Genomic DNA, 27,535 nt, shown 5'->3' with positions numbered 1-27,535 from the left:
GAGTGTTTCTCAACTGGCAAAGTATTTGCATTTGTGATAATAACAGTTTATTTCTCTTTTTTGTTCTAGTTCAAACCTTTTGGTTCTTTTGTTGTGGCTCATTTTGGCAGTGGTTGACTAGTGGTTTGCGCAGTTGCATGTTTTAGGTAAGTAAATTTACTCCAAAGGAGTGTTGTTGCCATGCATGAATGACATGTTTGTAGGTGGTGTACTAAATGCCAGACTGTGTGTGAAATTGTCCTTAGATTTGTGCACAATATTTGTGTTGTCCTATGTCTAGTACGCTTTTCTTTTTTCTTTTTAGTGGGATATCATTGGTGATTGCTGAGTCTGTGCAGATTAGATGCTGGTGAGTCTAGCTTTTTCAGGCAAGTGAGTGGTATAGTTTTTAAGTACATAATTTGTTTATTACTTACTTTAGACAGTGTTGGTTGTTGTTGGCGCATTTGTCACGTTACACTTCTTAGAAAGGATTATGGCTAGCCACAGAGTGACCGCTCAGCAGGTTGTTGGCATGCTTTTTGAGTCGTCATCTTTTGACCATGATTATGAGATGGACTCTGCATCTGAGGCAGAGGAGGAAGAGAGAGATTCTGGTAGTGAGATTTCTGTCCAAGAGGAGTCTTCTGATGAAGAAGCCACTGAAGGGTCTGTTTTCGAGGAGGACATTGGTGTCCCAAAAGTACAGCAGCCAGCGGCTGAAAGGCTTCCTATTGGAAGACCTGACACCTGGGTTGTCCCAAACATGGAACAGCCACAGTTGCCTGCCTTTACTAGTCTCCCAGAGTTAATACAGAAAAACATTTGCCTGTCAATTTCTTTGAGTTGTTAATGGATGATGTATTTTTAAAAGAGATAGTTGAGCAGACTAATTTTATGCAGGGCAGTATTTGAGACTTAGGCCTCAGTCTAGAGCTACCCATTGGATTCCCACAAATTTGGAAGAGATGAAAAAGTTTTGGGTTTGACTTTTTTAATGGGATTGATAAGGAAGCCGTCACTGGCTTCTTATTGGTCTACTAGTCCCTTGATGGCAACGGCTATATTTCCTGCAACCATGACTCGTAATCGGTATTTGCTTCTTCTTTGGATGCTGCATTTTGTTAACAATGCTTTAGTTTTGCCACAAGATCACCCCGATTTTGACTGTCTTTTTAAGATTAGGCCTGTCCTTGATCATTTTGTAAATCGTTTTTCAGAGGTCTAAGTGCCAGGAAAAGAAATAAGTGTGGACGAGTCTTTGGTCCTTTTCAATGGTCGTTTGGTTTTTAGGCAGTACATTCCCAGCAAGAGGGCACGGTATGGAATTAAATTGTATATGCTCTCTGAAAGTAGTACAGGATATGTTTATAATTTCTGGGTCTACACTGGTAGAGATTCCAGTATTGACCCCCCCCCCTCCAGTTGTCCGCCCACTTTTGGAGTTAGCCAGAAAATTGTGTGGGAACTTGGTAGACGATTGTTTAACAAAGGTCACCATTTGTATGTAGATAACTTCTACACTGGAGTTCAGTTGTTCAAGGAGTTGTTCTGAGTGGACACTGTTGCTTGTGGCACAATCCACTCTAACCGTAAAGGCTGTCCAAGGGAGCTTGTCTGTAAAAAACTTGAGAGGGGACAGTGCAGTGCTTTGCGGAATGATGAGCCGATAGCTCTGACATTTGTAGACAGGAGGGATGTCTACATGCTAATTACTATCCACGATGAGAGCACTTCACCTGTGGCTGTTTGGGGTCAAGTTGCTGAAGTGTGCAAACCTATGTGCATTTTAGATTACAATAAGCACAATGGGTGGTGTTGATAGAGTTGATCAGAGGTTGGAACCCTACACTGATGTTTGTAAATCGTACGTGTGGTCTAAAAAGTTGGCTGTCCATTTGTTCAATCTGGAAAATGTTAATGCTTTTATTGTGTTTAAGGATTGTTCCCCTGAGTCAAGGATGAAATTTGGTAAATTTCAGGAGCCTTGTTATGGTGGATCATGCTAGAGTTCCCAGAGTAGCAGTTGTGAAGGATGTGGTTCGATTGAAAAATCGCAACTTTCCTGATCAGATTCCTCCCACTCCCAAAAAGGACTTTCCCGATAAGAAATGTAGAGTTTGTGCCCGAAGAGATATCCAGAGGGAAAGCCGGATGTACTGCACGGACTGTCCTTCAAAGCCTGGGCTGTGGTGGCCGGCTGATTCAGGAGTTATCACACACAGAAGAATTAGTGAGAACTACCGTGAGCGTAAACTGCCATTTTATATTTTTATATGTTCAGTTTCACTGTTGGCATTACTGTTATGTATTCAGTTAGAGCGTTTCTGTTTGTAGTATTGTACTTATAATTGTTAAATGGAGTGTGTTTTGTAGTGTGTTTTGCAGGTGTTCACAATTGTCCAATATACAACAGGAGTGGCCTACTTGCATCCAACCAATGGGCACAGCCATGGTACTATACTGCATGGTTCCCGCAATGGACTACCGCCCTCATGGGCTCACTGCTGAAAACACCACTAGCACAACTGTGTGATCTAAATAGGCTTATCGGGATGCCACCATCAAAATGGTGATGGAGTGCCTACTCTTTGGCATTGAAGTCCTCTGTGTTTTGGCTGTGTGATGCAGCTGGTGCCACGGAGTACACTCCGTTGTGGCAGTCTTTGGCTTAGTGATAATATATCTAAATACAGTGGGTGAAGGACTGCTGACTTGACAACTTTTTTAGGCCCAACGCAGCGTGGTGGTAACACCGTCAAGATCTAAATCAGGCCCTATATCTTCTAAAATAGCCTAACTACGATTCTCATATAGTAAACTTTCTATATTCATGGTTGGTCACACTGGGTGAACAAAACTAAACCATTGTCTACTACAATAATCCAGGAGATTCCATGAAAGAAAAACCTGTAGGCACTGATTCAGAGAAGTAGCAATCCACCATTTAATGCCTATTGACTTTGACATACACTTTTCAAATTCAGTACATTAGGCCTACTTCTTTTATCGTAGCTTTTCTTAATACACTGTGAGAACTATAGCCTTTATCATTGACTTCTCACCATAACTAAATCAAGAGTACTGTACTGAGTGTAAGCTTACCACATGCTAAAAAGAGCAATGAAAGCAATCTTTTAGTAGAACACACAAATTCAGCTAAATCAAATCCTGTACTCGGGGGAACCAACATGTGAGTGGAACCTAAGCCTCTCTCTCAATAGGTTTCTGAGCTCTTTTTTTGTTGATTATGTAAGGTCAGAGATAATTACACTATCAAACCATATATAGACATTTCATGTTGATTATTGTAGCCGTGGGCTGTCAAAAACAAAACTGCACTCTGAAGTCTAGGGTTAATGACTGCCCTCATCCAATCTGTGATCTGCCAGTGAAAAACAAACACTGTAAATTAAAAATGTATCTAAGACACCTCAATAGCATTACAATGTGTGCCCCTGAAAGTTCAAGCTCAGGCAGGTTGACAAATAAACAAAAGGATCACATCTCTGTGGAGGGCAAGGTTTGGCAACAGCAGCACTGCCAGGTCAGATTTGGGAGGTGAAGTGAAGGTATAGCAAATTATAGGTTTGAGAAAGACAATACACACACTTGATAATTCCTGAACTCTGTTACCACAAGGAAGCTTCAGGTTTATAATTAAATGATAAGCAAACTGGCACTTTGATAAACAATGCAAACTACAGTTACAAGTGGTGTACGCTCAATCTCAGTAGAAGGTATAACCAGGTTCCTAGATATCAGTTCAGTGTTTTTGATAGTGTAGGAAAAATATGAACTCCCCTTCACCATTTTTTGGGGTCCTCAACTGCCATGTGTGCTTGATGACAAAGAGGCTAAAATGTTTTGTTTCATGAAGCCTACTGATGACCAAAATTGTTAGACTGTGAAAGAGCGAGTTAGAACAGGGGAAATGCTAAGAGGACACCAATAGTTGCATTTCAGAAGATTAAGGCACCATGCGAGCAGTGTAAATGACTAGACAAGGCCTCATCATTATTTTATTGTAGGACATTGTGTAGTTGATTATATAAGAATTTTTTTAAGTTATAAATGTACATTAGGCAATATTGGCTCAGAAATATATAGAAATATTTAGCACAATATGATGTTAGTGATGTCCCCAGTGCCTTAGGAATAAATCCTCCTTCAGGGAACATTTTTCATTTTGTCCCCTGCTGGTAATGACTTTGAGGCCTATTCACAAACTACATTTTGTGATATGGAAAATAGTGCTGCAGTAGTACTACACAATGCTACAAAACACTGTTCATAAACCTACAGGTGGAGACCGCCACCTCTTCCATCTTTTCTGTGCTGTATTTCCACAACAGTGGCAGAGAACTCTGGTAGACATTTCCACAACACTGGTATATGTTTCAGCAGTTTGTGTGGGATGGGCAAAGGGAGCGGGTGGAAAATTGGAAATACGTGCTACTAAACAGGAGGGGTTTAGAGATGGTTTAGAGAGAAACATGCTAATACAAAAACACCCCCAAAAGAGTAAGGGGGTTATTACAACTTTGGAGGAGGTGTTAAACCGTCCCAAAAGTGACGGTAAATTGACGGATATACCACCAGCCGTATTACGAGCCCATTATATCCTATGGAACTCGTAATATGGCTGGTGGTATATCCGTCACATTTGGGACGGATTAACACCTCCTCCAAAGTTGTAATAACCCCCTAAGTTCTTTGCTATTCACAAATCACACTACTAAAGTTACTATAGCACTAAAGGTGAGAAACCAGATGTAAATGTATTCAAGACCAACTTTAGAGTAAGTCAAGTACCACACATCACCAATTTTACACACTGCAACACAGTGTAGAACAGTGGAGGTAGGGAAATGTAAGAGAAACTCAAAGAAATTACATTCCTTGATTTTAAGCAGTTGAGACATGCAGGTCTACACCTACAGGGACATCAACACTCAAAAATAGTGTATAGAAAAAAAGTGTATAGTTATGCATAGGTGTAGTAGTAAATAAACATGAGTAAATATACATGTGTATATTTACTTGTGAATATGCCCTTTAAAATGATATTGAAACTGTATGTTGGTTTGCATTGGATGTATTGGAAAACCCACTAATTTCTGAAACTAGGTTTTTTCATAGAAACATTTTGTTCTCAAACCAAATTAATTGCTAAAGAACACCAATAGATAAGCAATAAACTTCTACCTCAATAGAAGGCTAATAGGCAGGTTTCAAACTAACTTAGAACACTCTGGTAGAACACTTTCTATTGATTTATTTTTCTAAATACCCCTAACACCATCCCTTAGCCCCCTACTAAATGCTCCACAATTGACTTGCCATTTGATACATAAATAACTAAATAATGAAAATAAATCAATAAATGAATACTTTATGAAGTAGCTAGAACGCTTTAATACTGGCCATCTACTTACAACAATAATTTGGTGTTCTCCATCTAATGCAGATGTTGTGCTTGTTGCACAGAGAAACATATGCAGAAAGTGCATCACATTCGTAATTGAAAAAGTATGTATTGTTGATCCACATCTTGTCACAAAAGTCATGTGGAGAAACCTAAAGATAAGAAGAGAGTATCAATACCGTTAGTTGTCTTATGTTATCTGTACAGTAAAATTGGTTAACATGTCAAAGTGATTTGACTTAGGATATTTATGAAGAGCATGTCATTGTGATGGGTGGAAAATCTTAGAAAAAATACCACCTATACAAATCTCATGCACATAATAGGCTAAGGTATGAGAACATGTTAAAGCTGATTATTTTGCTTTTAATCTGTTTGATTTATTTCAGTTTCAGCTAGCCCAAGATCACAATTAGTTATGCTTTAATGTGAATTGAGTGGTATTGTTTGCCTCTGTTGGGAATGCCTGTGGGGGCCTGCTGGCTTGAGTGTGAGGCTTACTATACATTTTCGGTCTCCTTGTTATGAAGTATTTGCTGAGATAAATGATTTGATAGTGCTGGTTATTTGGAGTTATTTTGGGATGTCTAGAAATGGTGAGGTGTTTTTAACTGGGTGTTTGGTGACAGAAGATCAATCTGTAATAGCTTGGTATTAGGTGTAGGCCTGGTCAGTGACATGTGCCCAACCATGTGAATAAAGTAACAAAATGAAGCACATAATCAACATTCTGACACTTCTTGCTTTTGTGTGCAGGCCCTACCCCAAGCCAAGAAACGAAACCGAGTAGTTAGGAAGAAGCTGCGTTGGCAGCCATCATTTAGAGACCTATTGTCTCACACAGTCACATTTGCTTCTAGTAGTATTTTTCACATGCAGACTTGACTATATAATTAAGTTACACACATTTCTAATTATCAAGCTTGCGATGTGAGAGAGGCCGTAAATGTCTTTTGAGAAGTACACACGGCAGTTCACTGTTGTCCTCTCACACTAATCATAGTGGTATAGAAGACTCCACAGGGAAACAAACGGCTGTTCAGCTGTTGAGACAACCCTGTAAAAGGTAGGTTATAAATATTATTGCCACCTTTCAATCATGCATGAATTATCATGAAAATAGGACTCAAACACATGGGTGAGTTCTAGAAGGAGTCACAGACACTGTTGCCATTTATTAGATTCATCTGGGAGAGGGATCAACTACAGCACTATAGAGAGCTTAAGATTTGATTCATGCAAAATAATTTAAGGCAAGATCAAAACTGCACACATTTACCGGAGGAACATATGGATTCTGAGTGGACCAGGGCACGGGTACAAATTAGGTGTCCTGCAACAGCAGGTTATAGCTCCTACTATGTAATATGTTGCACTGCAGAAGTACTCAGCTACACAATCCAAGTAAATGTGTATGCTTAAGTAAGAAGCAAGCACTCTTTAACTCAAACTATGGTGCTTATTTACAAGACCCTTGCACAACCGGTGCATCACTTTTTATATGGAAAAAAGTGATGTACTGGTGACGTAAAGGGCTTGTAAATAAGCTCCTGTATTTTTAGTTTTACTCAATGGTGTGGTTTTATAAAGTATGATGCATGCCCTAAAGGGTGTTTGAGGGAAAATTAATACACTATGAGCAGAATCTAATTCGAATTTTTGATTAACTGAATATGATAAGAAAGACTGCATGTAAAAGTTCAATCTATTAGAGACATCTATGGATTGCACTGCAGTTTGTGAGGGTTTTTCACATAAAGCTGAAAAGACTGGTCATTGTTTAATGTCACTGCATCTTGACAAAGGAGATTGTGTCTTACATAATGAGAATTAGGTTGATCAATTTCCTCCAGTAACTTAACAAGTGGAAATACTTTACAAGATTTCCTTACAGCATGATAAGGGGAGAGGTACAATATAGATTTACAAGTCAATGGAAAGTAACAGATGTGTTAGAAGGGCCATAGGTTCTTCAGTACTTTGGGAACAGCCAATCACATCTAAGTAGGCATTTGGTTTATCACCCTGTGTTATTGTAGAATAACCAAAGAGGACTGTTATTATAACATGAGCAGAGTGTGTCACTATGGGTCAATTTAAGGATTGGGGGTTGTGAAGGAGGACAGTTCTCACAAGTAAGTTTTGGGGGCTGCTCTGGAGTAAACAAATGTGGAACAATTTTGGTTTGACCACATGAGACAGTGGGCTTCCCATTCCCATGAATACAGTCATGCACCTAGATTTGCATAGTACTCATCTGGTGTGGTAGTAGATGGGAACTAGTTGAACTGGTTTTATAGGGTTGCACAAGAGGACACTCTTTAGGAGGAGCTAGGGAGTTAAGAAAATGAGCCAGTGTTCATTTATATAAGAGACCTGAACTGTGGAATTGATACAACCATGTGTTCAGTCTTGCACCTGGGTGTTTCTAGTACTCACAGAGGATGATAGAAGAAGCCTTAGATGTAAGATGAAGAAAGATATTTGACCAGAGAATACTGATAGAGTGCTCCTTCAGGGGCCTGTAGAGTGCTCCTTCAGGTGTTTTCCATGAGGATTTGGACTTAATAATGCTCATCCTTAATTTGAATATTCATGGTCATGGTAATGGAAGACTGAGGATGCCCTGGAACAGAAGCAGGAGGTTTCTGACCGTAGGCGGAGGAAATCCTAAAATTGAGTAGTGGGGTAGAGCCTGAAGCCGGTCTAAACCCCAGTAGGATCATCAATCATGTGCTATCACGGTAGGATGAGCAATGGATTAATTTAGGTGCATCAGCATGTGCAGCTGGAATAGAAATGATCTGAAGCGATCTGGCTACATGGAAGTAGAGGGCACTTAGTTTCAACAAGACCTAAGCAATTAAGGAGCATGGACTTGACCACACCACCTAAATGCATGATTAATCAATACATAATAGTAATTCCTTAACAATGGCACGTGTATAAAGCACTATATAGAACGCATATCTGAGTGCTCTTTATTGAGTACTTACACAAAAAGGGGCTTTGCACTGAAGTTTCTATATATGAAAAATAATAATAATGTTAATAAAAATAATAATAATAATAATAATAATAATAATAATAATAATAATAATAATAATAATAATAAAAATAATAATAATAAGCCAGTTGTACACATGCAGCTGCCTCGGAAGAGGCTTCCTGGCACTTAAAGGAATACAACAACACAGAGGAGTACATATTACTCATACAGATCCTATTAATCGAAGAGGAACTTATTTTTAAACATGGCTTTTGACGATTATTTTCTCAGCGTAACAGGGAGAGCATACCATAATTTAGACACCAAGGAAATGAAAGGGCTGCCTCCTCTTCTGGCTCTGTGCACTTTGGGCACCTGCATTAGAAAAAGATTATTGGATCTAATAGATATGGTCTGAACCTTTTTGCACATTTTACTCACAGGGAGCTACTGCAAACTTTTCAAGAGTGGGCTGAATGATTGGCGATAGGGGATTTTTATAATTATTCTTGCCCTGAATTTTGGACAACCTGTATTCTGTGAACCAAGTAGGCACGTAGCCGAAAATACAGCATATTAAAATAGTCTCATGTGGATATGATCATGGCCTGAACAATTGTCTTATGTGTATGATCAGGAACTAGATGCAACATTTTTTGATGATTTGAGTTTGACAAAGCATGAAGAAGATATCTTAAACATTTGGGATGCAAAGGTAAGGTCAGTGTCAAATGTGATTCCAAGATTCCTAGCAGTGGAAGTGGGAGTAGGGGAAGATCTAGTTCTCAGCTGCTCGATCAAGGGATAGGACATGGGTTTAGCTTCAAAGATATGAATTTTGGTTTAGCCGATTTCAATTTGAAGCAGATTTTTTTCAACCAATCTTTCACTACTCCCAGGCATCCTTTAAAGGTGACCACAGTCTCTCTGTTATTCTCATGAAAAGACAGTAGCAGTTCAGAGTCATCTGTAAACAATCAGCCCTGAAAGCTTCACAATTCAAACAAATTCGCCAGCTGATCCAAGTAAATGTAGAACTGTTTTGGAATCAGCGCTGATCCCTGTAGACACCCACCTTAGTTGTTTAGAGGCTGAGGTGAAGCAAAAGCATGCTTTTATTTACAAGGGGCATGAATGGGTAGTTGGTTATATGTCAAAACATTGGTGTCAAGAATAACTACCTCCACTTATTGCAACTTCGCAATCGATTTTCAGCACATCATTATTGTGTCATACACTAAAGAGCGTAGATCAACTATTCTAAATACACATCTATTTGCCTTAATGGTATAATGGCTGACGATGTTAGGCAGACAGTATCAGTGCAGATCAATATAAAAACCTCAATATTTTAGGATAATTCCTAGATGGGTACGAATAAATGAAGTAATGTATTTGAATGTGCAGCAAAATAAGAGGACATATCTTCCTATTGACAAGTATTAACATTATAAAAAAATAAAAATATAAAATTCTTCCTGCATTGTACCAGATCATGCGACAATGTAGTCAACCGTTCAGACGATGTACTTATACAAGCAGCCATTTCCTACTTCTTAGGCTCTAGCAGTATCTTCAGGTTAAAGTTTCGTTTACCTTTCCTGCTCTAAAGGTCACTCATCAGATGAACTTATAACCGAAGTTCCGAACTGTTATAATTATGGAAAGCTGCCTGTAGTAGTCAAGTTCATAACTTCACGTGATTACTACTTGGGCATCTCAATTTAATAAACTTTGTACTGCAATTCTCATTTTATTGAACTTACTTTACTGTGGCATGGCGCAAAAGTGCTTCTGTTCAGTAACTCCATGCAGTAGGTACAGTTATCTTCAGTACAGTTCCTTACGGGTCTTCTCGTGGTTATATCACCTGATTTCTCGATCTCCCAACTTTTAATCAGCGCCTCGATGTCATCCATGTTTGTGATTATTGTTCTATTTTGCATTTTCAGGTCATCCTTCGGATCGCCGTTGCAAATGCCTGCACATGATTTTTATGGACAATAGTTAGAAAATATTATAATTTCCCTGTTAATCTCATTTAACCAGCACAATTCATAGACAAATTTATGCTTCCATGCTACTGGTAGGCGCTTTCTGTTTTGCGTGTCAGAAAAGGTCTCGTGAGTTATCAGTCTGACACAGTGCCATGAAGATATCAGTCTGAATGAAGTCTAATCATATGTCTCTTGTTTTATTAGCAGCTTTGATCTCATCAGTGTTGGTCAGCCATTGTCTATGAACAGACATATTGGGACAAGCATGGTTCTTTCAGCTACTGAGCCAGCTCGAGGAGATTCCCTCGTACTATCCCTTTCCTTCCCACAGCCATGCAATTTCCCACCTCTCTCCATCCTTTAGCCTTGCTCCTTGTAACTCTCTTTCTCTCGCTCGTTTTCACCTTTTGCTTTTGTTGCACCCCGGCTCCCTCTTCCTACCACCCCAGTGCTTAATTTGTAAAAGAATAAAAGAAGGGGAGCCGGTGCCCAAAGTTTTGCCCAGAAGCCTATTTCTGATGCAAATAAAACTCAATGCGTCGAATACCAATGCTGCACAGCAGTCAACTCACCTCCTGTCTTTTTAATCCACTACCAGACACCCCTTCCATATGTCACTATTGCAGGTTCCTGATTTCTCCCTTTGTAGCAGTTTTTCAGTCTTTCTCTTCAAATCTTCTCATCCATTTGTGTGTTTTTCTCTCTTGCTTTTGGGAAATGTTTGATCAGAAAAAATAAGTGCTAGGTCCCCAAAAATGAGAGGTAGTGGCACCCACCAGCGACCACTGTCTCAAATTATATACTGGGCAACTCTATTAAAGACTGCAACCCCCTTCCCAGTAGCCTAGACCTTCACAGCTTTGTAATACTCTATCCCACATTCGTGTATGTTCCTCTCCCCGTGCCACTCATCTGACTCACTACATTCACTCCTTTCTATAACTTCACGCTCTCCCTCCTAATCTCAGGCATAGTGTCACTTTATAACTACGTTTCTGCTGAAGAAGTATAGTAAATAAAATAAATAGAAGCAGATTAGTAACACTCGGGTGAGTGCCTTAAACATAACGTATATTGCTTCAGAGCGAACATATAGCATTGAATAGGACCTCATAACCACAAAACATGAGCCCATAGAAATAGATCGCAGCAGTTTCTTTTAAGTAGCTGTCAAAAGATATTAAAAAAACATTGCATTTTCACATTGAGCAGAATGCACTTCAAGGGGTTAGTAGTATGGGTCTGTAACTGAACCAGGGGCGTTAGATAGACCGCTACGGACCTTGGGGAGCAGGTGCCCTAAGTCTTTAAGGGTCCCCAAACACTTCAGGAGGGCCCCATTCAGCCCAAGGCCAATGAATATCTGTGAGATAGGGAGACTCAGGGGGCCCTCTTCACATTGTGCAGGAGGACCTTATCATTTTGCCTTAAGCCACTGAACTGAAATATCACAACTTATCACTTTGTCACAAACAAGACCTCACTTTGATCAGCCAGGGATCTCATTCCACGTGGTTGTTTGTAAATATCTCCACAAAGAAAATCCTGAACAAGGAAAGAAATGTCGTTCTCTCGTGATGGGGCACGTTTTGCGTATAGCAGCACATGGATGTGCCCTTGTGGTGGGACTAGTCTGTGGTAAAACGTAAAGGTGGCCTAGGTCCCACGTGCAAAGTGAGATTCAGACAGGCATGTGAAGAAAGGCTTTCTATGGTTCTACTCTGAGCTACTTTCAAATACACCGAATACATTAACATTGTCGGTCCCACTTCGCAATTGCGAAGCTCTATGCAAACAACATAGGTAAGTGTAACAAAATTTGGATTCACGCTTAAGTTTTTATAAATCCAGTGATTTGTCAAATCTGCGAAGCATTAATTAACACTTAAAAGGAGAAAAACATTTTTGAAACACAATCCAGGAAGCTTGCAGAATACTCCTATTAAAAACAGAAGTAAACAATGAGAAAACCTGTTTTTTTATAGTAATATGTCATCCTATTCCTATCCGCACTAATTTACTTAGGAGTCACTTCTTAGACTATAGTGGGCAACCCACCATCCCACCTGGTAAATAATGCTCGGCTATCCTCGCCATTACAGAAGGTCCATCTCTCAGAATAAGATATTCACAACTGCCTGACATGAATCTCCTTGACTTCAAAACAACCGACAGTGCAGTAGTTGCTCTGAAGCCAGAGCATTTTGCCAAGCGCGTGCCATGTTATGTTTGACCCACGCAGCAAATATTTTGGCTTTCTAAAACCAAACTCCCAAACCAGGTTTGAATTTGAAAAAAACTAAAATAACAATGACCTGGAATTGCAGGAGCTTCCTCCGTGTGAACCGGGGTGATTATTACAATTTTCTGCATTTGACCACATTGTCATCGTGACAGTATTGGGCTGTCACGATGCAGCTTATCGACGCAGAATTAGAAAGCCACCACATGAAGGGTTTCTAGTGATGGAGGTGGCTGAGGATCTGCCAAAGGAAACCCAGCGATTCCCCCACCTCTTAGGTCTTCAATTTGAGTTGACTATAAACATTTCCGTTATTGGTACCACATGGATTTACCATTACTGGAGGTCCTTATAATTTTGAAGGGAGGATATTAACAGGAATTATGAATTTTTGTGGAACGACATAAATCAGACTTAATGAGACAATTTTCGAATTTTGTATTCTATCGAGAAGCTTCACCTAATTAAAGCACGGGAAATCTCCTGTTGGAGAACAACTGACTAGCGGTATTCCAGATAAAATCATAATTCCGACCTGCCGAGTAAATTTTGGTTCAAGGCCTACTGTAATAAACTGTCAATTCATAATTAGGGTATAAATGAAGAGGTCTGACCACAAGGTTGGCCGGCTGGAACACAACGTTTTTAGGGCAATGCTCTCATTCCACCAAACACTTAGGCTCTCATTTCGGGTCTGGGGGTCCTTGGACCGCCAGACTCAGGGTGACAGTCTTACCGCCACCGTGCCAGTGGTAAAGACTGCCATATTACGACTTCGGTGGCTTGGCCAAAGGTAAACTGCCGAAATGCTGCTGTACTGCCAGGGTGGTCGGACCGCCAGGCCAGAGGTGAGCACCTCCTGCCCGGTGGTAGCCATAATACCACCGCCAGTATTACAACTCTGCAGACTGTCAGCATTTCCGTGGCTGTTGCACCGCCACAAAATGCTGGCGGTCAGGCACCTGGTGACAGGAATCTCCATTCCTGTCACCGGCAGACACCCCGACACACCTACATTCTCGCACCCCCACTCACCCATGCATTCGCTTACATACACCCCCACACACTTGTACCCAAACACTAACTCAGATACACCAATTCTTTCACACACACACACACACACTCAAATATACACATACACTTACATGCTCACACTCAAACTGACACCCTCTTCCCCCCTCAGCATTCACACAAACATACATGCACTCACACACACATACAACGCCCCTGCACCCCTTCGACATACATGCACTCACAAACGCACACACAGACACCTCCTCCCCCACGCATTCATACACACATGAAGACACCACACACATTCACACAACACCCCATTTTCCCATCCCCCCTTTCAGATGATCAACTTACCTGCTTGAGTGAGGAGGCCGTCCGGGAGGGGATGGGTCCTGGCGCTTTCCACGATCGGCACCGCACCACTGTGCAGGAAAACACCAAGCTGTATTACGGATCGTAATACAGTGGGCGGTGTTCTGTTGGCGTGGTGGTGCTGGCGGTGGAAAATGCCTCCATTACAACATCGGCCAGGCCGACGGTGTCAGATTTCCACCCGAAATTGGGCAGAAATCATCACAACATCATAATAGGGCGGTCTTCGGACAGCCAGCACTGATGGTCTTTTGGCACCCGCAGCTTCGGTGGTCTTTTGAAAAGACCGCTGACGTCATAATGAACACCTCTATGACCATCTTAGTTTTGGACTCTACATAAGTGCTACAAAGAATGGATCACAATACATGGACCCCATTATTTGGACCGAACATTCCATTCCCCTAACCATTTAATTGACCATGACAACTACTTCTGCTTGCCATTACCTCTACCACCCAAATTGATAGAACTGGTTTTGGAATACTACATATGCACAGTGAAAGAAATGGCATGTCCAGATAATGACACAAAAAATGATGGATGGAATGCTGAACATTGTCAAACATTCACCCCCAGTCACAGATCTGAGATAAAGCCATAATTGTTTGTTCACCATGCCACCCCAGTGTGAACCCAGCCTTATGCAAATCATTCTTGTCCCTGCTCCCCATGGGAATAGTCCTGTCCAAACTGCTAGACCAGGTCCTGCTTGGACCAGAAAATAAGCACCCTGGGACCTGTTTCGGGGTATCACCCCTCTTCAGCCTGGCTAGCTTGAACCCAGTGGTGCAGTGAGAACGGCTCCCAGGTCTGAGCGTGCCCTTCCCACTTAGGGCAACTATAGCAACACAAAAAGATGATGGGCAGCATGCTGAACATTGTCAAACATTCACCCGCAGTCACAGATAGGGGTTAACTCCATTGTTTTTTTGCTCACCACCCCAGTTTGGACCTAGCCATACGCAAATCAGTTTTGATCCTGCTCCCCCTGTGAACAGTCCAGCCTAAATTGCCAGGCCAGGTTCTACCTGATCTGGAAAACAAGCATGCTCAGACCAGTTTCGGGGTATCACCCATCATCAGCCAAGTTAGCTTGAATCTATTGGCACAGTGAGCAGGGGACCCACATCTGGGCATACCCTTCCCACTTAGAGCAACTATAACAACATAAAAAGATGATTGGTGGAATGCTGAACATTGTCAAACATTCAACCCCAGTCACAAATCTGGGTTAAAGCCATCATTTTTTAGCTCAGCACGCCATCCCAGTTTGAACCCAGCCATATGCAAATCAGTCTTGACTCTGCTCCCCATGGGAACTGTCCATCTCAAACTTCTAAGCCAGGCCCTCGCTGGACCTGAAAAGAAGCATCCTAGGACTAGTTTCAGGGTATCCCCCCTCATCAGTCATTCTAGCTTGAATCTAGTGGTGCAGTGCGCACGGTACCCATGTCTGAGCATACCCTTCCTACTTATGGCAACTATAGCAACACAAAAAGATGATAAACGGAATGTTAAACATTGCCAAACTTTACCCCTCAGTCACAGATCTGGGCTAAGTATATCGATTTTTTGCTCTCCAAACCACCCCGGTTTGGACCCAGCCATATAAACCTAGTGATGTAGTGAGCATGGGATCCACATCTGGGCATACCCTTCCTACTTGGGGCAACTATTGCAACACAAAAAGATGATAGACTGAATGTTAAACATTGTCAAACATTTACCCCCAGTCACAGATCTGGGCTATACATAAATATATATTTTTTACTCTCCAAGCCACCCCAGTTTGGACCCTTGCCATGTGCAAATCAGTCTTGACCCTGCTCCCCTTTGGAACAGTTCAGCTGAAATTGCAAGACCAGGTCCTCCTTGGACTGGAAAAAAGAATTCTGGGACCAGTTTCATCTGGGCATACCCTTCCCACGTAGGGCAATTAAAGCAACATAAAAAGATGATGAACAGAATGCTGAACATTGCCAGACATTCACCCCCTGTCACAGATCTGAGATAAATCCTTCATTATTTTGCTCACTACGCCACCCCAGTTTGGACCTAGCCATATGCAACCCGTATGATAAAGTCAATGTACTGGTCAGGTTCTGTATTGAAGTTTTGGTTGCGATATACCATTGTACCAATACCTACTAACACAATAAACTAGCATTAAAAAATAAACCAAATTGAGAATTGCACCTTACCACAAAGACCCTCTGTCTTCGTTGATGTGTTGGAATGCAGCCCATATTGTATATCAATAATGCCTGTGACGTGAGCCCATTTAATGCTGACGCCTGCTGGGGTATTGATGACGTACATTGCACCGGTATCTTGAATGCAGAGTCCATTCTTGGAAAAAGGCAGTGGTTGAAATAATGAATTCACTTCTACCTAAAACGGCACAAACGAATTTCATTACTGGGCAGGAACCTTAAACAATTAAGGACTCAATATGAACCTTACAAGCACACAAGAACAATTACTACTTCTAAAGTTCTATTCTACTCACATTGAACAATGAAGAGAAGAAATGTACAGTAGGGAAAAGTTAATTAGGCAAAAAAACAAGAATGTACACTTTCCATAAACATCTTCAAAACATTAATAAAAAAAGCAACTTAAAAATGTACACTATTGAAAAAATATCTTAATTTTATTGTATGCAAACTACGATAAATTAAATATTAATCTCAATATTTGGATTTATGGAAACACAGAACCATGTCCAAAGCCTCTGATTCACATTAAACATGAAAGTAAATCCAGAGATTGTATCACCCGCTGAAATGCACTTTTGCATTATGTTGGTATTCACGCACATTGCCAGTATTATATCTGAAAACCTGTACCAGCTGCAGCTATCCGGTGTACTACTTGGTAAGTGATGTGACTTTTCAGACAGTGGCATTCCCACAATGTGGAATTGTAAGCACAGTGCAAATTTTCACTGGGGAACGTCAGCACATATTTGTAATTGTACATTTTATTCCTCCACATTGAAAAGTGTTTTCCTCTATTCCGCCAGGAAGTATGGGGGAGTTCTGTTCCTCTTCTCCAACTGGGAAGGAACATACTGCAGTTATTTTCTGGAGCAAATCTACAATCCCTTCAAGGGTGGAATCAGGTGGGAATGGAGTTTGTGAATGTTCACGTGTCTAGATATTTGCAAACTGTTAACACTGAAATTAGTAATGATTATTCATGCATTCTAAGTTTTGACTTTGCACAGAAAATGTAATTAACTTACAGAACAAATTATGCACACATTTGAAGGTGTGCCCACCAGAGTGGATGCCACTATTCACAAAGTTTACTTATCAATAGCTTATTAATATGAATTGATGAGCATATGTTTGATTAATGCAGTATTATGTCATATTACGGGTTATGCATTATGTATTAGTTTTATTCATTGTAGACTTTAACTTAGCTAGGTCTTGGCCTAGTCGCACAGCCTCATGTCAAGCTGCATTTCTAAATCAACTTATAAAATGGCTGTCTAAAAAATTAAATTGTGATTTTCCGCTGTGCTGATCAAGTGCTCGTAGCTACAAATCTTTCTTATGAGAACTGCTTGCTAGGAGAGGATGTACTTGCTGGTGAAACAATGTTTAATGTAATGTGTGTAAGACTGACCTTCCCAGTGACTGGAGAATAAGCTGCAACAATATTGATACCTGACAAGTCGAATGACGAGAGCAGGAGATGAGGAACCAATCATCGACCTGTGAACTATATAGTAGTAGAATCATAAATTTAGGGGGATATTATGAGCACGGCTGTGTTTACCACCATGTTCATGCTGGCGGTCTTTCCATAGACCACATAAAGAACATTCTGCTGGGCCTGGACATTGCCGACGGCTCCACATGGAGCCGTCATCAATGCCTCAGTGTGGCGGGTGCAGCAGCACCCGTTGCGCAGATCACTGCCCGTAAATTGGGCAGTGACCTGCGAAACAGGGCACTGCAAAGGTCCCCTGCACTGCCCATTCCAAGTGCCTGGGCAGTGCAGTGGCCCCCAGAGGGGCCCCGGAGCATCCCTTCCTCCAGCCTTTCCCTGGCGGGGGAACCCGCCAGGGAAAGGCTGGGGGACACAGTACATTATCCGGAGGGCAACGCTGCTTGCAGCGCTGCTCTATCAGATAATGTAATCCGCCATCGTCAGGCTGCCTGTTGGCGGTAGCCTAGTGGTGGCGGAGGGCAGCCACAGACGGCCCTCCCTGTGTGTATTATGTGGCTATCTGAACTGCCGAGGTTCATAATGACCCCCTTAGTCTCATTGGACTAATAACAAACGTACAATTCTTTAACCAATAGGGACGTGGGAAGTAGTTTTAGGAAATCTAACTCAGCAAGACTGCACCAATAGGAGATGCACCATTCTCCCCATTCTTTATGAGAGTTTAGCTATTCTTTTCCGAACTGCTTAAAGAGACTTTGCTTTTTCTGAAATTTGATGCTGAACCAGATGTCTTGCTGACCGAACTGATGTCCTGTTGACAAAGACTGTCACAGCTCACTGATTCAACCTGAGGAAAGATACTGATAATGTTATTGATTGCTATGTTGATTTTTTTTTTTTTCTAGGTACCAACTGCTAATTTTGACAATGCCATAGCTAGATGTTTTTACAATTTTGTGTTGACTAAATTCTTTTGCATGAAGTCCAAACATGCTATTCTAATCTGATGTTAGATAGGGTACTCACTGATGAAGTTCACTACATGTAATAAAAGTTGATGTCTTTTCTTTGCTGAATCTAAATGTATGTGATTTCGTTTGTGCAGTTATTCTTGCTATTAATTTGTACTGTAACCTTAGAATGTGTGTGGTCAACCAGTGTTGTTTCTGTATGTTTATCATTTGATTTTGAGACTAAGGCCCATATTTATACTTTTTTAGTGGCGTGTTTGCATCGTTTTTTGATGCAAAATTGGTGCAAACTTACAAAGCACAATTGTATTTTGTAAGTTTGCGCTGCTTTTGCGTCAAAAAATGGCACAAATGCGGCACTAAAAAAGTATAAATATGGGCCTAGGTTCCATGACATTAGCATTGTTGATATAGGGAAATAAACATTCTAACTTCTGTACAAAGGTGTGATTATTCATGTCGGCAAGGTCATGGTATGTGGAAATTACTATCTCCTATTGATTATTGATGTCACTGATTATTACTACTAATGACTGGTATTAGTACATGGTTCATGGTGGGAAAAACTAGAAGCGTAGTCAAAAGGTCCACCGGCCTATTTGTGTCTCCCTTGTAAGTTTACTTAATAAGATCTGACACGCTAATAAAACTTACAAGGTTAACCATACCCTGTTACGAGTTGTTCCAAGTACCTGCATACTCATATGTAATTGTACACATTTCCATTTGTGGCATGCATTTTCACAGGAGAAAATGTTTTTACCTAACAGGTATTGTTCAAAATAGGGTCTTTGGTTGGCAGTCAGGTTACCCCAGTCCAAGCAAGGACCCTCACTCTAGTCAGGGTGAGTCACACACAATCCAAATTATCCTGTGCCCGCCCTCTGGTGGCTTGGCACTGAGCAGTCAGGCTTAACTTAGAAGGCAATGTGTAAAGTATTTGTGCAATAAATCATGCAATAACAATGTATAGCTCCACAAAAATACACCACACAGTGTTTAGAAAAATATATAATATTTATCTGGATAAATGCAGATCAAAACGATAAAAATCCAATAAGTATATGTTGAGGTATCATTGTAAAAGTCATATAAAGTGCCTTTAGTCTTTTAAAAAGCAATAAATGTCTCTTTCAAGCACAAAGTACCTGGTTCGCGTGCCAAATCTCCGCAAAGAACCGTAGAGGAGGAGATGCGTGGAAACAAAGGGTTGTGCGTCGATTTCTCAGGCCGCACACGGCATTGCATCGTTTCGTTTTCACGCAGTGCCAGCAGTGTGCCGATTTCCGGTGCTCAGTTGTGGATCCTCTTCGGATTGTGGGGTTTTTAGACACCCCAGGGAGGAGCGTGGATTTCCTGCAGTGGCAGGACAAAGTCACAGGAGCTGGCTTGATTCGGTGGGTGTTGGGTCGAAATTTCTACCGCACGGCAGGCGCTGCGTCGATCCCTCTCTGGAAGTCGGGTTGTGTCATTCTGGCTCGGCTGTGCGTCAATCCAGTGGGCCGTGCGTTGAATTTCCAGTTGCTACGCTGGCACTGCATTGATCTTCTTGATGCAAAGTCGGGCTGTGTCATTCTGGTTCGGGGTGCGGTGAATTTTTCACCGCAGTGCAGGCTGTGCATTGTTTCTGGAAGGCTGTGCATCTAATTTTACCACACAAGGAGTCTTGTAGAGATGAAGTCTTTTTGGTCCTGAGACTTCAGGGAACAGGAGGCAAGCTCTATTCAAGTCCTTGGAGAGCACTTCCTCACCACAGCTAGAGAGCAGCAAGGCAGCAGAGCAACAGCAAGTCAGCAGTCCTTCACAGAAAGCAGACAGGTGAGTCCTTTGGGCAGCCAGGCAGTTCTTGGCAGGATGCAAGTTCTGGTTCAGGTTCTCTTCTCCAGGAAGTGTCTGAGTTGGTAGGGGCAGTGACCCTGTTTAAATACCCAAATGTGCCTTTGAAATGGGGGAGACTTCAGGGAGTGGCTTAGAAGTGCACAAGGTCCGCTTTCAGTTCAGTACTGTCTGCCAGGGTCCCAGTAGGGGGTGTGGCAGTCCTTTGTGTGAGAGCACGGTACTGTCCTTTGACATGCAAGTGTCAGGCCCTCCACCCTCCCAGCCCAGGAAGACCCATTCAAAATGCAAATGTATGCAAGTGAGACTAAGCATCCTGTATTTGGAGTGTGTCTGAGTGAATGCACAAGGGAGCTGTAAACTAAACCCAGCCAGATGTGGATTGTAAGGCACAGAATGATTTAAGTGCAAAGAAATGCTCACTTTCTAAAAGTGGCATTTCTAGAATAGTAATATGAAATCCAACTTCACCAGTCAGCAGGATTTTGTATCACCATTTTGGCCATACTAAATATGACCTTCCTGCTCCTTTCAGATCAGCAGCTACCACTCAAACAATATATAAGGGCAGCCCCAATGTTAGCCTATGAAGGGAGCAGGCCTCACAGCAGTGTAAAATCAAATTTAGGAGTTTTACACTACCAGGACATGTAAACTACACAGGTACATGTCCTGCCTTTTGCCTACACCCCCCCTGCCCTATGGGTTACCGAAGGCACACCTTAGGGGTGACTTATATGTAGGAAAAGGGGAGTTTTAGGCTTGGCAAGTACTTTTAAATGCCATGTCGAATTGGCAGTGAAGCTGCACACACAGGCCTTGCAATGGCAGGCCGGAGGCAAGGTTAAGGAGCTACTTAAGTGGGTGGCACAATCAGTGCTGCAAGCCCACTAGTAGCATTCAATCTACAGGCCCTGGGCACATATAATGCACTATACTAGGGACTTATAAGTAAATTAAATAATCCAATTGGGTATGATCCAATGTTACCATTTTTAAAGGGAGAGAGCATATGCACTTTAGCACTGTTTAGCAGTGGTAAAGTGTGCAGAGTCTTACAACCAGCAAAAACAGCATCTATAAAGTGGAGGGAGACAGGCAAAATGTTAGGGGTGACCACCCTAAGGCTGTCAGGTCTAACAGGTATGAAAGTAGAACGTTTCAACCACCAACATATGTTAACAGTCGAAAGCGCCTTTGTGAATTGGGCGCTGGTTATACCTGCTTGGATTTGGAAACAGGAAGTTTACAGAACCGCTTTTGAAGAAAGCAAAAGTGATTGCTACTATAAGTTAGATACACCTCAAATCGGTGTGCATCGAAATGTTTGCAAAAGGTAAACGGTTAAGAGTTAAGACAAAGCAAAGCTCTGTTCAATTGTTGCATGTCGACCAAAGAAAATGCTTGAACATTTTTTTTAGTTTTTAGTTTTGCACATGCATGCATGCATGCAACATCTCAGGGCATGTGTACTAACTATGGGGGACAATGCACACCAAGGTTTTGTGATACGATTTTTTACCTCAACCAGTAACTTAGCAATGCACAAGATGCAAAATCAAAATAGCGATACGTGCACAATGTAAATGATGGCAGACCGCACGAGTTTTAATTTGAGTTCATATGATGTAAAAATATTTCTTCACAATTTCAGATTTTTAGAGTAGAGTGGTGTGAGAAAACAGGGCTGATTGCAGAGGCCCCATAACTTTTTGCCCCCATTTTCCACTTTTTGCTGGTGTTTTCCTGACTTTAAAGGTGCCCTGGGTACTGCTAACCAGTCCCAGGGCCTGTGCTCTGTGTAAAAAGGATATGCAAATTAGGCTAATTATAATTGGCTAAGTTAACCTACCTATAAGTCCCTAGTATATGGTAGGGCATGTAGGTTTAGGGACCACAGCATAGGTGGTGCACACCTAGGTGCACTGCTGAGGTGCCCAGTGTCATTTTAAAGGCAGGCCTGCTTTGCTGGCTGCTTTTAAATTAAAGTTATATGCAAATTCGACTTTGGAATTAAAGGTACTTCCAAAGTCTTAAACTACCTTATTTTTACATATAAGTCACCCCTAAGGTGTGCCCTATGTGCCCCTAGGGCTGGGTGCCATGTAACTATAAGCAGGGACTTTATAAAAATAGATTTATAAGCCCTGGTGAGGTAAAAACAGCCAAATTCGTTTTTCCCTCATTGAAGTAAATGGCCTTCATAGGCTAGAATGGGCAGACTTTATTTTAAATTTTAAAGTCTCCTTAAATGTTACATACCAAGAATTTGGTATCAAATTAATTGTTGTAATAAATCCCACAACTTCCAGTTGTTGGATTTAATATAACTTGTTCAGGTAAAAAGTTTAGCCTTTACCTAAAAAGTTGCCAATTTCAGCTCTGCATTGTTTTTGCTGCTGTGCTCTGATTGGCCAGCCTGCAGCAGCTTCTGCCAGGCTGCCTTGATTAGGTGTGAAGTGGCCTGGCTTCACACAAAGGAATGTGCTTGGGGGAGAGAATCTCCCCTCAGCAGATGGTGAGGCAGGAAGGGGGAGGGCTGCCAAACTGGTCTTCAAAGGCAGAGAAGGACATTTGCAGCACCCAGCAACACCCCCACATCCTGCAACCCCAGACAATTAGGTGCCCCCTTGATTAGATTAGGAGAGGGCAGGAGAGGGGTGTGTTTATGATTTTTAGCCACACCAGTGGGTGGGCTCAGCCAGATGTAACCTCCAAAAATCAGATTCATCCATGTTGGATTTTTAGAGACTGTTGCCTTCTGGGATGGATTTTTGCCACACTTCCCAGGAAGTGGTCATCACAGGGGGACGACCCTGTCCCTGATTGGAGAACCAGGGCCCCCCTGCTTTTCACCCAGGAGCAAGGATAAAACTGGCAGACCTGCACCCACACCTCAGATCCCCTCCAGAATTCAACAAGAAAGGAACTAAAGAAGAAGAAGGACTGCCCTGCTGGACCCCTGGCCTGCACTCAGAAGGACTGCACCAGCTGCACACTTGGGCTTCACCACAAGAAGGACTTTGCCTGGCTTCAACTGGTTCAAGGAGGGACTCCCTGTTTGCTACAGGTGAAAAATTGCTAAACCAGAGTCCCCTGCACCAACTCCTGAAGAAAGCGACCAGCTGACCACTGTCCAGTGGCCAAAAAGGAGTTTGCGCCAGGTGCATTCTGGGAGTTGAAGTCTGCACCCCCCAAGGACCATCACAGAACTTCTGGACCCTTGGGGTGAGCTGTGGACCCCAAAAGAACCTTAAAAGAACATCTGGGTGAAGCCCCAGAAGTTTGGAAAAGATTTGAGAATTTTTGGAAAAAAGCTCCAGAGAGGGACCGACCCGCCGCGGAAATTCTAGCCGGCTTGCCTCAACCGCGACCCGGCCTGACTTCGTGGTTTGTCCCGGTAAAGAAAAACATCCAAAAAAGAGACTAAGTCCGAACGTAAAAAGTTGACCGGGACCTCCCAGCCATCGTATCCGAGAAGGGCTCCATGGACGTCGGATCAAGATCCAGGTTTACCCCGGTCGAAGGATTTTCATCTCGAAAAAACGACTAAGTCCGAAGGTAAAAGTCTCCACCGAGGAAACCCACATCGCGTATCCAGACAAGGGCTCCAGGAGGTCGGATTCAACTGGCAGGTTCGTCCCGGTGAAGAAAAACTTCAAAATAAAGACTAAGTCAGAAGGTAACTTTTTAACCCAGGCCTCCCGCGACCTGTAGCCGAGCAGGGCTCCATCGCGGTCGGCCTGAAAGTTTGACTTTGCCCCGGTCGAGGTGCAACCAGATGACCCGATTGGCGCTTTTTGTTTCTAAGCGCTAGAAAAGTAATAATTCTTTAAAAATTCATATCTCCGGTTCCCCTGAACCGATTTTAATCGTTTTTGTGTCATTTTAAAGATAAAAATATAAACTATTTTTATAAATTGGTTTTGGATTTTTAAACTGTTTCCTGTGTTTTATTTAATTACTGTTTTGTGATATTTGAATGCTTTACACTTTGTCTCCTAAGTTAAGCCTTGACGCTCGTTGCCAAGCTACCAAGGGTTGAGCTGGGATTAATTTACTGAGACCTAACTGTACCTATGTGGAGGTTAGTGGCTTGTTGCTAGGTGTAGGTACCTACCTGCCCTACCAATAACCCATTTTCCAACATAATTGGAAGCAGCGACGGGATCCTGTACTTGTGTTCAATATCACGTTACAGTTTTAGGTAAAACAAATTAAAAATCCTTTAAATTGTCCTAGTCCAAAAATTGTTTTTAATTTTTAATTTGGATTAATTTCAAATATTGAATTTTTGTAATTTTTCTAAATTCTTGTTTCCAATTTTTGCAAAAAGTTTTTGTTGACACAAAACTAGGGAACCATGGAGCTTGATCTGGCTAGCCTACCCACACTGACAGTAGTCCAGCTTAGGGGGTTTTGTATTGAAAGAGGGTTGCCTGCAACCACTGATCTCAGGAAGCAAATCCTGATCACATCCCTGACAGCATGGGCTGAGGCCCAAGAGGTAGAGTCAGAAGAAGCTCCAGAGGAGGGAGAAAGAAGGGAGGATGCAAGCTCTAACCACTCAGGGGAGGGAAGGCATCTGAGCCCAAGTGAGGATGAGGAAGCACGGTCCTCAGTAAATACAGTCACTAGGGGCAGATCCAAAGCTAGTGGTGGGAAGGGGGTCCTTTCAGGAAGAGAGAACCCATCCATCAGAGAAAGAGAGCTGGAGGCCCAGCTAGCATACATAGCTTTGGAAGCAGAGAAGCTGGCCCTAGAAAAGAAAAAGTGGGCATACAAAGAGAAAAGAGATGGAAGCAGCGATAAAGAAGCTGAGGTGTCCATGGGTGGGGGAGTTTGCCCCAGATTACCCAAGGGGGTAGTTCCTGCTTATGTAGAGGGGGATGACATAGATAAGTGGCTGGGGGCCTTTGAGAGGGCACTCCAAATGAGAAGGGTTAGGCCTCAATACTGGGGTTCCCTTTTGTGGGAGTTGGTCCCCAACTCAGGGAGGGATAGGCTTCTGACCCTAAGGGGGGAGGAGGCAGATTCATACCCTAGTATGAAGAGGTGCTTAGCCAAGAAGTTTGGTCTGACCCCAGAGCAATATAGAATGAAGTTCAGGGACACCCAGAAGGTCAGTACCCAGTCTTGGGTTGACTTTGTGGACATTTCACTAAAGGCACTAGAGGGCTGGATTATTGGTAACAAAGTAGATACTTATGAGGGGTTATACAATCTGATCATGAGAGAGCACATCTTGACCAATTGTACCCAAGAAAGGTTACGCCAGCATCTAGTGGACTCTAAGCAGACCAACCCTAGAGAGCTAGGGGAGGCAGCTGATGAGTGGTTGAGAACCAGGGTGGTTGTCAAGTCCCAGGGGGGAGACTCCAAGAAGGGGGGGACAGGTCCCCAAAAACCTAAGGAGGGAGGTGGTAAGCCCACCACAGAGGCTCCCTCTGTACCCCAGAACCCTAAGAAGGAGGAGAGTAAATCCCACTCCCACTCTGACAAGCAGAGACAGGGAGACCCAGGGTTAAAAAAAACTCTTGGACAGTAGGGCTTGCTTTGACTGTCAGCAGACAGGTCACTTCAGAGGAGATGCAGCCTGTCCAAGGAAGGTGGTTAGCACTGGGCTGTCCAGTGTAGCCATGGAGGAGGATTCCTCAGATGATGAAGTCCTCATAGCATTGTGCTGGGAGACAGGACCAGATGGTAAGCTGGTGTTCCCTAAGGGTGGGAGTAGGCACTTCCACCACATTCAAGTGAATGGGATCCCTACCACTGGCCTGAGAGACACCTGTGCCAGTCACACTATAGTGAGTGACCGGTTAGTGACCCCAGACATGTATGTCCCAGGAAAGACAAAGAAAGTCAGGATAGCCACACAGGAGGTCACCTCCAAACCTGTAGCCATAGTGCCCCTAGAGAGGGAGGGTATCCTTGACTGGATTAGGGTGGTAGTCAGTGCTGACCTTCCCCTAGATTGTATCCTGGGCAATGACCTCCCAGAGGTGAGTCTGGTCACAGATGGGGTGGTCGCCCAGGGCGCCCCCCCAACCAAAAGTCCTGGGGAGTCAGTCCCTACAGTTAGGAGACAGGGGTCCCCAAGAAAAGGAAAGAAGAAAAGGAAGGGTAGGCCACTCTTAAAGAGAGTTCCAGGGAGCCAAAGGCCTTCTGCCCCAGTAGGGGGGGAGCCCCGAGTTGGCACTGGTGAGGCCTCACCTGACCCTAAGGAAGTCCTGAGTAGTCAGGCAGCTGTCCAGATGCAGGGTGTTGCCCCTGCACTGACAGAAGGGAGAGTGGAAGGAGGGTGTCTGCCACAGGAGGTGGTTGCCCCCCACTCTAGACAGCAAGAGGGGTGCCAGGACCCCAAAGTTGCCCCTAAAGCAGCTCAGCCACCTGTCAGTGGAGAGCTTAGGGTGTGGTTCTGGGTACTGACAGCTGTCAGTAGCCTCTGCTGGGTGCTAGCCTTCCTGGCAGCACTGTACTTGGCCTGGGAGGCAGACCCCAAAGCCAATAGCAAAGTAGGCCCCCTGACCCTATTGGTCATGGTGGGGTTGCTCAAGTGTTGGGTGATCTCTTTGGGTAAGCTAGGCGTTGCCCTAGCAAAGTTTGGAGTAGGGGAGGTGGGCACCTCACTACCCAAGTTGGCAGAGAGAAAGGAGGAAGACCCCCCTAGAGGGAAGTTTCAGTTTGAGTTGGGTCCTTTTACTGTTGGGATGGCTTCACTACCCAGAGGGAGTGACCCTGACAGGAGGATGTAAGGCAGAGTAGGCCCTGCAAAGGGACAGCCAGTTTTCTTCACTGTCTTCCTCGCCTAACAAGCCAGGAAGACTCTCCCAGGGTTGGGCTGAGTCTCCTGGGCGTGTGGGCTGGGGGGGGGTTGTGTGAGAAAACAGGGCTGATTGCAGAGGCCCCATAACTTTTTGCCCCCATTTTCCACTTTTTGCTGGTGTTTTCCTGACTTTAAAGGTGCCCTGGGTACTGCTAACCAGTCCCAGGGCCTGTGCTCTGTGTAAAAAGGATATG

General features: G+C 43.0%; 1 protein-coding gene across 1 annotated transcript in view; it reads right to left on the bottom strand.

Moving 5' to 3' along the window:
• The window catches only part of OTOGL (otogelin like), a 1,080,166-nt gene that overhangs the window by 245,561 nt on the left and 807,070 nt on the right, over window positions 1-27,535 (bottom strand). The window contains exons 39-41 of the mRNA XM_069227564.1: window positions 16,226-16,415; window positions 10,163-10,377; window positions 5,418-5,559 (exon numbers count right to left, since the gene is read on the bottom strand). Coding sequence (XP_069083665.1) covers window positions 5,418-5,559; window positions 10,163-10,377; window positions 16,226-16,415 — 547 coding nt within the window. The remainder of the gene's footprint in view (window positions 1-5,417; window positions 5,560-10,162; window positions 10,378-16,225; window positions 16,416-27,535) is intronic.

Source organism: Pleurodeles waltl, chromosome 4_1, assembly GCF_031143425.1.
Source record: "Pleurodeles waltl isolate 20211129_DDA chromosome 4_1, aPleWal1.hap1.20221129, whole genome shotgun sequence".
In the NCBI taxonomy this organism is placed as follows: Eukaryota; Metazoa; Chordata; class Amphibia; order Caudata; family Salamandridae; genus Pleurodeles; species Pleurodeles waltl.
Note: the sequence above shows the minus strand (reverse complement) of the source record. Positions and strands in the feature narration are given on the sequence as shown.